Consider the following 13,126-nt stretch of genomic DNA (forward strand, 5'->3'; position numbering starts at 1 on the left):
ATGGAAGCTGAATCACCCTCAGCTACCTGTCAACCATTTTATGGCACAAAACCAATTAAGATCACAGGTGTTGCGCTTACAAAGACAACCTGAGAACTTGAAGTTGTACCATGAAATAATACAGAAGCAGCTCGATGACAAATTTATCGAAGTTGTAACAAATGATAACCCAAAGGAAGGACACTACCTGCCACACCATCCTGTACAGAAGAGTTCTGCTACTACCCCACTACGGATAGTATTTAATTGCAGTGCTAAGACGGGGCAGAGTAGTGTTTCGTTAAATGACTGCCTTCAAACAGGCCTTAGCCTAACACAAAGGCTTTACGACGTGCTGTTAAAGTTTCGTATAGGGACTTATGCATATACGGCCGACATTAGCAAGGCATTCCTTAGGGTAGGTCTTCAAGAAGACCGGAACTACACAAAGTTCCTATGGATTAAGGATCCTAACGATCCGAACATTGAATTAATCACTTACAGGTTTGCGTCCGTCTTGTTTGGAGCCACGTCTTCTCCATTTCTGCTTCAAGCTACCTTGGATACGCACTTGAAGAAGTCCAATAGCCCGAACAAGACGGAAATTAGCGAGAACCTGTATGTGGATAATTTTCAAGGAACAACCAACAGTGAAAGTAAACTGTTGGACATATACCATGAGGCCAATCGAGAATTAATGAGAGCCAATATGCCTCTCCAGTCTTGGGTCTCTAACAATGACAAATTAAAACAACTGATCGCAACTGAATTTCCCGACTACCAAGTACCCGAGATGACAAAGGTACTAGGTGTCCAATGGAACAAGACAACTGATCAGCTGACAATCAAGTCAGTGGAGACAGATACCACTACTTACCAATGAGAAAATTGCTATCACAAGTCAGCAAACCCTTCGACCCATTAGGCTTATTAAGTCCAATACTAATTAATGGGAAGAAGTTAATTCAAGATTGTTGGCAACAAAAGATAGGCTGGGATGATCTTCTAACACCTGCCCTACAAGAAAAATGGCAAGGGTTAGTGAAAGATTTAAGTATCCTAGAGTCTGTCAAGTTCCCTTGGAACACAGTAGTAAATGAAAAGGAACCAATTAAACTGCATGTATTTTGTGATGCCTCAGGAAAGGCTTATGGTACGGTAGCTTACCTGGTCTCAAATGGGCAAGCCAATTTCCTCACATCAAAGGCCAGAGTGGCACCTTTAAAGAAAAGATCACTGCCACAACTGGAATTAACAGCCTTACTGCTAGGTGTAAGATTGTCTCATTATCTGATCAAGGCCTTAAGCCACATCCACTTTAAAGAAACAGTAGTATGGTCAGATAATGAGGCAGTGCTACAGTAGGTTAAAAACAATAACAGTAAGAATCCTTATGTGAGTAACCGCATTAAGGAAATACAAGAGTTGTCAGCAGGGTATAAACTAAGATATGTACCTACTAAAGAAAATCCAGCGGACTATCTCTCCCGAGGCCTGACTTTACGGCAATTAACAAAGGCAGAGATGTGGTTCAATGGACCTCAGTGGCTAATCAGCGACCAGTGGCCTGAACAAAAGCCACAAGTCATTGTGACCAATGTCACTGTTCCCACTGAGAACCCGGAACTACCTCGGACTTTGGTAATTGATCCTGCTCGGTACTCTGAACTGAACAAACTTATAGGTGTCACCCAAGTAGTGTTTGATTTTCTAAAGAAAATAGGAATCAAGTATAAATTCCCTAGTGCCCTAAGGTACTGGGTCAAAAGAGCTCAGATCGACACATTCGGGACAGAAATTGACAATGTTCCTAAGAAGCTACAACATGATCTGGGTCTCTGGTTAGACACTGACAATTATAACTTGATAAGATGCGGAGGACGCTTACAGCATGCTGACATAGATCTGGAAGCAAAAAATCCAATATTGCTCCCTCGTCACCACATAGTAAGCAAACTAATTGTGTTACATATACACAAATACTGCACTCTGCATGGTGGGGTATTAGATACTCTCACGGATTTAAGACAACAGTACTGGCTACCCCAAGGTAGGCAGGCAGTAAAGTCAATAATCAAATCCTGTGTTGTTTGCCAGAGTGTGTCCATATTCAGGCCCTCCTCCACTTCCGAAGGAATGAGTCGTACATATTTGTCCCCTTGAGACAACAGGAGTAGATTTCACAGGAGCACTAACACTAACAGGGCACTAAAGACAAGAAACCAGTAAAGGCCTATATCTGTCTTTTTACTTGTGCCACAACAAGGGCAGTCCATCTAGAAGTGACTCCCGATATGAGTGCCTAAGCATTCTTACAGGCTTTCTGCAGGTTTGCTTCACGTAGATCTTGTCCTAAGTTAATGATCTCAGACAATGGGTCCAACTTAGTGGCAGGAGAAGCATGTCTGAGGAAAATCTGGACACACCCAAAGGTACGCACAGCCCTAACTCAACGGCAGTGCCATTGGAAATGCATACCTCCCAGAGCACCATGGCACGGAGGCTTCTATGAACACATGGTTGGTACGGTGAAATGTTCCCTACAAAAAACCCTACACTGCCAAAGGATTGACCTACAGGAGCTTCAAACAGTAATCATAGAGATAGAAGCACGAGTTAATAACCGACCACTTACCTACCTCTCTGATGATGTTTTGCAGCGTGAACCATTAAGTCCAGCTCATCTGATGTATGGGAGACCTCTCAAAACACTTGTGTCCCTTACGGACGAGGAACCAGAGGATCCTTCATATGTCAAAGAGAGTGATTTGGTTCAACGTTTCAAACATCTATCAAGGGTGATAAGTCGGTGGAATGACGTATGGACTTGTGAATACCTTACAGCTCTGAGGGAGTATCATTATGGGGCAAACAATCCCTATAACAGAATTAACTTGAACCCTGGTGACATAGTTCTGGTGGATAGTGATGGACCACGCTCAGAGTGGCCTATAGGTCAAATAGTCTCTGTTCATTCAGGCAGCCTGGGCATCTTGAGAATAGTGAAAGTAAACTGCCGAGACAACACTACTCTCAAAACTTTAGAGAAATTAGTTCCTTTAGAACTGGCCAGGAAAGAAGACGTGCAACGACTTCCATCACCCGATACGCCAGTACGGGACATACATCCCCAACGGACTGCTGCACAGCAATGTAAACTCAAATTAAAGCAGCACTATAATTCTGAAGGAGAAGAATAAAGTGATCGCAGTCCTTACCGGGACTTCGACCCGTGTTCTTCCCCCCCGGAATTATGTCGGAATCCGACACACACACACACACACACACACACACACACACACACACACACACATAACATAGTATTCCCTTTTTCGTTTTCCCTTCAGGAAAGAAAATGGGAGATCCCGTGACATCATAGATAACACGTATATTACAATGTTCTAATACTATTAATAGAATAGTTTTGTATCTAGATTTAACAAAAAAGTAATCAACAAGACTGAATATAATTATTAACACCAAAATGTAGCTTGATTCCCTTGTTAATGTAAATTACTTTAGAAGTGAACCAAGCCTGAGGGCGTTGGCCCCAGACAGAGACTGGCTCCCACTCAGAACAATAACAAACAAAGAGTGCTAGTGTGTTGCGTTACTGGTCACATTGGATAGACCTACTCTGTCCCAAGAAACTACCATAGCGACACCACTAATTCAACTAGAGCACTCCAGTATCCGGCTTATCAAGTATTTTTTGTATTTGAATTATAATGTGCACATTTTATCATTTATAAAAATAAGTCGGTTATATGTATGAAGACCCCAAACATAATGTACGTGTACTCCATTTTACAGCCCTCACACTTCATGTCATACCTGTAATTGATATGTTTAGGGAACTTTGATTAATTCCTTGCATCCCATACAGGTAAATTGTGATAGGAGCAGCAAGAAGCTGTGCAGACAGTTGGATCATAAACATAATTAACCTAGCTGTTTGCCAAGCCTTGTCCCTCCCACCAACCGCCATTACGTGGCACAAGAGGCACAGGGCCACACCCAGATTGATACTACATATACACAGCCTTAACAGGCCCCTACTACAGGAAGAGCTAAGCCCTCCTTTTATTATAGTAGTATTAGTAGTCATAATTTTAGTAATTATTACTAGTAGATTAGACCACCATATGTGGTATGATATAATAATAAGTGAACCACCACATGTGGTATAATATTATAATAAAGGGTAAACAATTGGTAGTTTAAGAAGTAGCCATCTCAAATTGGTTTAAGCTACCAATTGTCCCCCCCATAGTGTGTGAGATAATTTCAGGCAGTTTAATCAAGTACATACAGTTCACTCAATTAATTCTTGCTAACTAAGAAAATAAATAAGATAGAACTTTATCTTATTAAAGTCAATTTAAAAAAGAGAGTAGCTGCCTGGAGTTATTCCCCACACATAGAACGACCTCCTACACCACCTGCACAACCTAGGTGGAATAAAAAAATAGCCAACTGGAATATATACTAAGATGAAAATGAAAAATGGTATGCACCATATCACCTGAACACTGCACCAGGTGATGATAACATTACGTACTCAATGATCGCACACGTAGATCCTCTTGGAGAACAGGAGATATTGGACTTTATCACTGTACTTGGCAGCAAGACAAACTACCGACCTCTTGGAGGAAAGCAGACATCATTCCGATTCCAAAGCCAAAAGAACCTGGCAATTACAGACCCATTTCATTATCATGCATTAGAAAAACAGCAGAACGGATGGTTTTAAATATGCTCCTGTGGAATCCTGACGACCTGCATATGCACATGTTTGGCTTCTATACAGGAGTAGGTACTACCAACTGCATAGCAACATTACTAGGAACAGTTAACTCAAGTCCTGTTATAGTGATCTTTCTTGATTTAGAAAAATCATTCGAACTTACGAGCCCACAAGCAATTTTACACATCTTAGTTAAAAAAGGTGTAAAGGGAAATTTGCTAGCATGGATTCAAGATTACCTTGGTCACAGGTAAGCCAGGGTAAAGCTGCAAGGACAAATGTCGGATTACCACTTGCATGAGAATGGGACTCCACAAGGAGGAGTCCTCAATCCTAGTCGTTTTAACATCCTAATGAAAAACCTCGTTACCATGACATTTCTAGCAGGGGGTTAAGTTGCTAAATTGCTAATGATATAGCATTAGTTAACACAGGTCCTTCACAAGTATCATCTGAATACAGCATTTTAGGGCTAAAAATATCTGCACAGAAGTCTAAGGCAAAGAGACTAGGTGACAACACTCTAAACAGGCAGCTACTCATTCAAGACGTACATTAAGTACAGAAGTACATTAACCTTCACTGGGTTACCTAATATCACGGTACTCAATATCTCGGAGAGTGGATATATTCTAACATGGCATTCAACAAAGACATTTAATATCTGAAGGAGAAAGCAAAATCACGACTGAATATAATGAGAACAATCACAGGGCCCTGTCTAGGAGTGGGACATAGTGTTAAGAATGTTTTACACGTTGTTCATTCCCCTACTTGATTATGGAGCGCCTGCTTTATTCACTTTTTTCTCCTGACAAGTGGACAAACGTTGAGGTTATTCAAAATGATGCAGTGTGAGTCATAACAAGGGCTCCCAGATGAACTAAAATACTGAACCTAAGACTAGAAACCAAGCAAACATTGAAATAAGGGTAAAAGGAAATGCTGCACACATGTTTCCAATAGCAACAGGTGGACCCAGTGTGCAATAAACACACTCAATACATTCGATATTACAAATACAGTCACTGAGATGGACGTCGACGAAATACATGCAGACTTCGTTATGCAAACCCCTAGGAAATCGCTGCCAGCAAACCTTAAGATTATTGCTCTTGAAGAAAAAAAGAACCAGACTAATCCTCATCTGCTACGTAATATTGCACAGATGCATACAGAAGCAAACTTGGCAACTGACAGCTTCACGTACTTCACAAATGGATCAGTAGATCAGCAGGGACAAGAAACTGGAGCTGCAGTTAAGGCAGGAAATTCTGTTGTTTGTTGGAGACTCTCAAATGGGTGTTCAACTTTACAAACAGAGATGCTAGCCAATCAAAAGGCTTTGGAACATGCTCATGCTAAACACCAACAACATGTTATCATACATTCAGATTCGAAAACTGCCACTGAAACCTAGCAACAAGAACACATACGTAACAACATTCATCTGATCACAAATGTCATAGCATTAGTGCAAACACTGAAACGTCAAGGCCGACGGGTACTTATAAACTGGTTATCATGTCATGTGGGAATAATAGGAAATGACATTACACACGAAACTGCTGAATTTGCAACTAAGAGAAGAAAAGTAGACATATACATACCACAAAGTCTATCACAGATTAAGAAAGTAATTAGAAATAGAGCAATGCAAAAGATGTACAGTGACCACAACACAGCGGTTGCAACATCATGATCTGCGGGTTGGTACAAGAATTTAACCACAAACTACAACTACAAACCACTTATTTTGATGAAAGGGTGCATTAGAACAACAGAAGTACATTACATCGTATCAGGCTTTGATACCCATGTGCATGGGAAATAGGCTTACAGGTTCCAGAAGATGAGAGGAAAGATCAGCACTATGGAGAAATGCCCGACAGACCACTGGAACATATTGTAACACACTGCACAGTTACAAACCCAATAAAATTTCTACTTAAATTCAACACAGAAGTTGTTAAACACATGGGGCATAATCTTACTAGAGCGAACAAACGAGTCATAAATACTCATACTAAGCCTAAGTAAAACAGAAACAAGATAAAAGTAACACTTAGTGGGCCAGCCATAGGCAATGGGCCCGCACAGGAATATCCCTGTAAAAAACAATTAATAAAAGGGTATTTTCTAAACAATATTAGGAAGGAGTAGATTCTAATGGCAGTTATGAACCTGAAAGAGGTTGTTTGGTGCGTAATAACTACAAATATGAGGTCGGGTCCAACGTCAGAAGCATCCTCACTAACACACAACACAGTGACCATTCTCGGCCCACTAAGCCACGGAATCGCCGAGGTGTAACGTCAAAGGTTACCATTCATTGTTTACAACAGGTAACAAGACCCAGGGATGATTAACGATAGTAATGAAGTCAGAACTCTATCAAGAGTCATCTTGTATACCCAGACATATTAACTAAAACTTAGATCAAATTTATCATCAACCTCCGTACAAGAATTTTGACATCTACTGTAAACATATATCAAATGTACCCTTGTAGTACCTCATGTAAGTCATATGTGTCACAGTCAAGTCTCATTAATGTTAAATTGGACGGTGGTAACATTCCAGTGGGGTAAGGTGTTGATGCTCAACCTTGCAGATATCTAGGTGAGTACATATATATTACCTGGAAAGCGCACATAACCAACCTCCATTTTATAATATACATGATTGACCACAGGATTTGGATGCTTCACGAAGTAATCGACAACTGATTCCGTCATCATCCAGGAGTCAGTTGCCCACCTCCAGCCAGGCTGGTTCACCAGGTCCTGGAAGGTCTCCAGAGGCCGGGACCTGCCTTGTACAGTAAGGTGCGCCATCAGAGACGAGCTGAACCCCGTGGTGACTATCAGGCAGAACACAAGCCACCAGCCCACCAACATCTGTGGAGAAGCAAAGACACAAGAACTTTTTTTGCTAAAACAACTTATTTTATTTTTAATTTCCAATTTCACTTTATCAAATGCTGTAAAGTCAAATCCATTAATTATTCTTATATGTATACTTGCTACCCGGCCACGCGTTGCTGTGGCTCAGCAACGCATGTGCATTGCTGAGCCAATGCAACCTTCCCCCTGTCCCCTAGTCCTCCCCACCAATGCCCATGGCCCGTCACCTCATCCCCCCCCCCCAACTATTCCTCACTCACCTGTCTCACCTCTTCCTTCAAAGCATTCCTCACTCACCCATCCCCTCTTCCTCCCAACAATTCCTCACTCCCGTGTCCACTCGTCCTCCCCTCCCCCGTCCCGTTGTCCTCCCCAACATTCCCCACTCCAGCGTCCAATCGTCCTTCTAACCATTCCCCACTCCATCGTCCCCTCCTCCTCCCCACAAACTCCCATTCCCCCATCCTCTCATCCTCCCTACCATTCCCCTCATCCTTTCCACCAACCCCCCACTCCTCTGTCCCCTTGTCCTCTCCACAATTCTTCATTCCCCTATCCTCTCGTCCCCAACTGCCCCGTCCCCTTGTCCTCCCCACTACTATTACCCCCTCCCCTGTCCTCTCGTTATCCCCAATTTCCCCCACTCCCATCACCTTGTCCTCCCCAACATTTCCCATTCCCTCTTTTGATGCATTCCCAAACGATTAGAAAAATAAGAACATCAAATGATCTGATGTTTCCATCACTGAAATATAAGAAAAACAGATAAAAAACGAAATGAAAAAATTGAAAAAATACAAAAATAAACTATACTCAGGAAATGGTAAACAACACAGCTCAACTTCAACACAATGTCACACAAAATAAATTAAATCAAAATGAAAATAAATCGAAATTTATGAAAATTAAATTCATCAATACAATCGCAAACATTGAAACGGAATTGTAAAATATTTAGTATAAAGTGAGTTGCTATTACGTGCAACAGATGGCGCTGTTTTAAAAAAAAAGCCTGCTTTTACATGTCACAAGTGTGGCATCTATATAGTCGGTATATATAAAACCATGCGTGTATTCGAATGGAACATTGTATCAACATTGCAAAGCAATCGATGAAGAACTTTCAGAGATTTCAGCGTGTGTTGCTCCTACGTCCAACAAATGGCGCTGTTTGCCAAAAAAAACTCGATTTTTCCTGTCACAGTTGTGGCATGCATATAGGAGGTATATAAAAACACGCGCCTACTCGAATGCAACATTGTGTGAAAATTTCAAAGCAATCGGTAAAGAGGTTTCAAAGATTTCCCTCCCATGAAAAACACTTGAAAAATACAGTTTAAAAAAACATGTTTTTTCCCATCACAGACGTGACAACTATATAATATGTATATAAAAACCCGCTTGGATGCGAATGGAGCTTTGTGTGAAAATTTCAAAGCAATCGGTGAAGAACTTTCTGAGATTACCCCCTCCCCGCTCAGCTCGTTGTCGCCGTGTGGGGGCTTAGTGGGCGGCTGCCGGAGTGTGATGCTCCTTGGGACAGTCCTCTGTCCTTTTCTAGCCTTGTGCTCCTGCTGCCGTCCTCTCCAATTCTGCTGGGCATCTTTTCCTTTTCCTTCTGTTTCGTTTTTCTCCCCCCTCTTCTCCTATCTGCTTGCCGTTTCCTACCGACCTTTTGCTCGTTCTGGTTCTTCCCTTGGACTTCTTCTATTTTGACGCCCGGGTGCTTGAGGAGGCATACTCATGCACCCGTAGAACTGCAGTACCCGACGTCGAGAGCGAGGGGAACCTTTTATTGTCAATCCCCACTTCGTCACTGAACCCGATCTCGACGGACTGTCGGTTTCTTAAGGTGGCGTTTGTGGGGCGTATACTCGCGACGCACCCCTAGGAGGCCCCGACAAGATCGGCGATAGCTTCTTGTTGGGTGTCCTGCCTCTAATTGTGGCTCCATGGTGGGTGTGGGGGCACATTCGTGAGTGAATTCTTTCTTTCGTCAAGATGATTACCCCTGCTTCGGCTTCTTCTGGTTTACCTTCTCAGGCTCGTGGGGTGGGCGACCAAGCCCCCGAGTCGGTCCGTATTGGAAGACCGGGCTCTGTAGCCTCCGCTGCATTGGGCCCCGACCTTGCTCCTCCTTTGGCCTCTCTGACTCCTTCCTCTGGCTCCCCTCCCTCCTCTGTGGTTGGGTCGAGCCCCAAGCCCCCAGTGGTGACTACCTCGTCCCCTGGCGCGGCTCCTTCTCTAGTTGTAACTACTGCGCCTTTTAACCCCTCTCTCTCTGGGGGTTCTCACCGCCGTCCTCGTCACGGCCGCCCTCGCTCGATTCCTTCCAGTTCTGCTACCTATCAAGCCTTGTTTGGTCCCGCTTCGTGGGCCAAATATTTTGATCTCCTCCCTCTTGATTCTGCGCCTCCTGACGATTTCTCCCTCCATCGACATCTCATTGATTCCGTGGATGCCTCCATTACTTTCAACCCCACTCGTCTCGGTACACGTGTCGTTGCTGCTCCTTCTCAGGATGCTGCTTCCCGCTTGGCTGCCTTATCCTGCCTTGGCGAGACCCCCGTTCGGGTCTCGAAGAACGTTCAGTTGAATGCCAGTGTTGGCACTATTTTGCTCCCGCCCCATGTTGCGACCGGTGTTCGGGACCTGCGCGACTGCCACGACGATATTCGACATATCCTCGCTGCCCAGGGCCACTCTATTCTCCAGGTGGACACGTTTACTCGTCCCCCTCGTGGTAGTCGCCGTCAACCCCTCCGGGTTGTGAAGATTACCTTTGATGGTAGGACCCTTCCACCCTCTGTCATTCTTGCTGGTGCCAGGTGCTCTGTCCAGGAGTACATTCCTTCTCCTCGGCTCTGCAACAAGTGCTGGAGGTTTGGGCATGGTGCCCTCCGCTGCTCCGGGACTGTCTCTCTCTGTCCTTTGTGTGGTGGCGAAGGTCACTCTAAGTCGGAGTGCGCTTCTCCCCAGGCTCGTTGCCTCAACTGCGGTGAGGCCCATCCTACCTTCTCCCGTGCGTGTGTCCATTACAAGCTTGAGGCAGCCGTCCTCAACTTGAAGCACCGGGAGCGTTTGTCTTTTCCTGAGGCGAGGCGCCAGGTTCGCCGGCTCCCGCCTTATGCTAATATCTCTTATGCTCGCGTGTTGCGCTCTTCCTCTCCTCGTCCTTCCCGCCTTCCTCAGACTCACAACCGTTTCCGGGCCTTGGACCCTGATGCGCCCACTGCCCCCTCCTCTGTCCCTTTGGGTTCTCTCCCGAAGGATCCTCCTCCTGGTCCTCTGTCTGGGGTTCCCCTTCCTTCTACCCGGTCTGTCGTGTCTTCTGTGTCTTCTTCCTCGTCCCCCTCCGATCCTCCTTCCCATCCTCTTCCTCCATCTATCGGCTCTCCCCGCCGCCTGTCGGTGCGGGCGGATGTCCATCGCTCTCCTAACGGCCGTCGTGTGTGCTCTCGTTCGGCTTCTCCTGTTGAGACACTGGAATCCGTTGCCCGGTACGTAGTTGCTGGGACACCGGTCTCTTTAAGTCAGAAGCGTAAGCCTGGCTCCTCTCCTTCCTCTTCCCCGGCGGGTAAGAAGGCTTCGCTTTCTTCTTCAGCTCCTCCTTCTGGCTCTGTTGCTCCTTCCCCTCCCGTTTCAGTGCTTGCGCCCCCTGTTCCTGCTATGGAGGTTTCTTTGGCCCCTGCTTCCCTTTCGGTTGCTGCTCTTGCTGGGGTGCGCTCCTCTCTTTCTACTCCCCCTCTTCCTGCTGCTGTCCTTGACTGCTCCTCTCCGTTGTCTCCTCCTCCTCCTCCTCCTCCTCCGGACCCAGCCCGCCCGCCTCTGATCTGTTCTCCCGTTTCCTTCCCTCCGTCTTTGCTCAGTTTACCCATGCCCCCTAACCCTGACTTTGCTGACCCTGATCCCGACCCTGATATTCTTTAACGTGCTCTGTTGGTCTTTCGCCTTTGTTTCTTCCTTGTTCTCTGTTTTTGTCCTTTCTCTTCTCGTCGTTGTCCATTCTTCAATGGAACGTTCGAGGTTATTACGCCAATTTCCTCGAACTCCAACTTCTGGTTTCGCGGTTTTCGCCCCTTTGTGTCTGTCTCCAGGAGCCAATGCTTGGTGCTCGTCCTGGTCGTTTTCGTGGCTATTCCTTTCTCTCCCCCCCCCCCCAGCCATTGCTGGGGCTTCTAATTCTTCTGCTCTCTTGATTCGGGCTGATGTTCCCTTTGTTCCTTTACTTTTTCCTTCGCCTCTCCATTGTTCTGCTGCTCGTATCTTTGTGGGGAAATGGTACACAGTTTGTTCCATTTATCTCCCCCCGAGTGTCCCGCTCTCTCTTCCTGATTTGAAACACTTCCTAGACTCCTTGCCGGAGCCTGTGCTCCTGCTGGGTGACTTCAATTGTCGTCATTCTCTTTGGGGTGACGTTCTGACGAATACCCGGGGTCGCCTCCTTGAGCCGTTTCTCCTCTCTTCTTCCCTGTCTCTTCTGAATTCTGGTGAGCCCACTCATTTGGACTCTCGGACTCGCACCCTTTCTTGTCTTGATCTTTCTCTCTGCTCTTCTTCTCTTTACTTAGATTTCACGTGGCAGGTTCTTGATGACCTCCATGGAAGTGATCATTTCCCCATCCTTGTTTCCTTTTTCTCTTTTCGCCCTTCCCTCTCTTTCCCTAGGTGGCAGTTTGCTAAGGCGGACTGGACCCTATTTTCCTTCAGTGCTACTCTCTCTGACCTCTCCCTTCTGCCCCTCTCTCGCGCTCTCCTCCTTTTTCATGACACTGTCTTCGACGCTGCCCTCCGCTCTATTCCTCGCTCTTCCTCTCGGGGTCCACGGAAGTGCGTTCCCTGGTGGAATGCGGACTGTGCTCGGGCTGTCCGCTGTAAGCGTGCAGCCTGGAAGAAGCACCGCCGTAGGCAGACGACCGATTCTTTTCTTTTCTTTCGGAAAGCGAGTGCGGTGGCCCGTAGGGCCATCCGTACGGCTAAACGTGAATGTTGGGCATCTTATGTCTCGACAATTACGTCCGAAACCCCTCTGGCCCAGATCTGAAAGCGTATCCGCAAGATAGCGGGTAAGTTCGTTCCCGATGTTTCACCGGTCCTTCACCTCCATGATACTCTTGTGGCGGACCCGTTGCAGGTCGCTTCCGAACTGGGTTCCCACTTTTCTTCTGTTAGCTCTGGTCTTCATCTTCCCCAATCTTTCCTTCTTCGTAAACCTGTCCTTGAGTCTCGTCCTTTAGATTTCTGCACTCATCTTCAGCTTCCCTATAATGATCCCTTCTCTCTCTCTGAACTTCGTTCTGCCCTGGCCCTCTGCGGTTCTACGGTGGCGGGCTCCGATGGTATTCATTATGAGATGCTTCGCCATCTCCCTCCGAGCACGTCTCAGTATTTACTGAGTCTGTATAATCGGATCTGGGAGTCGTCGTCAGTCCCTGAGGACTGGCTCGATGCCGTTGTCCTCCCTGTTCGCAAACCGGGGTCTCTGGGTACT

The 13,126-nt window shown here is 45.7% G+C and overlaps 1 protein-coding gene across 1 annotated transcript in view; it reads right to left on the reverse strand.

Annotated features, from left to right (window-relative positions):
- Positions 1–3,142: 3,142 nt before the first annotated feature.
- The window catches only part of LOC123754467 (glutamate receptor ionotropic, delta-1-like), a 72,867-nt gene continuing 62,883 nt past the window's right edge, over positions 3,143–13,126 (reverse strand). Inside the window, exon 6 of the mRNA XM_069326589.1 lies at positions 3,143–7,629. Within this exon, the coding sequence (XP_069182690.1) occupies positions 7,348–7,629 (282 nt within the window). The 3' untranslated portion in view covers positions 3,143–7,347. The remainder of the gene's footprint in view (positions 7,630–13,126) is intronic.

This window comes from Procambarus clarkii, chromosome 18 (genome assembly GCF_040958095.1).
Source record: "Procambarus clarkii isolate CNS0578487 chromosome 18, FALCON_Pclarkii_2.0, whole genome shotgun sequence".
Lineage (NCBI taxonomy): Eukaryota > Metazoa > Arthropoda > Malacostraca > Decapoda > Cambaridae > Procambarus > Procambarus clarkii.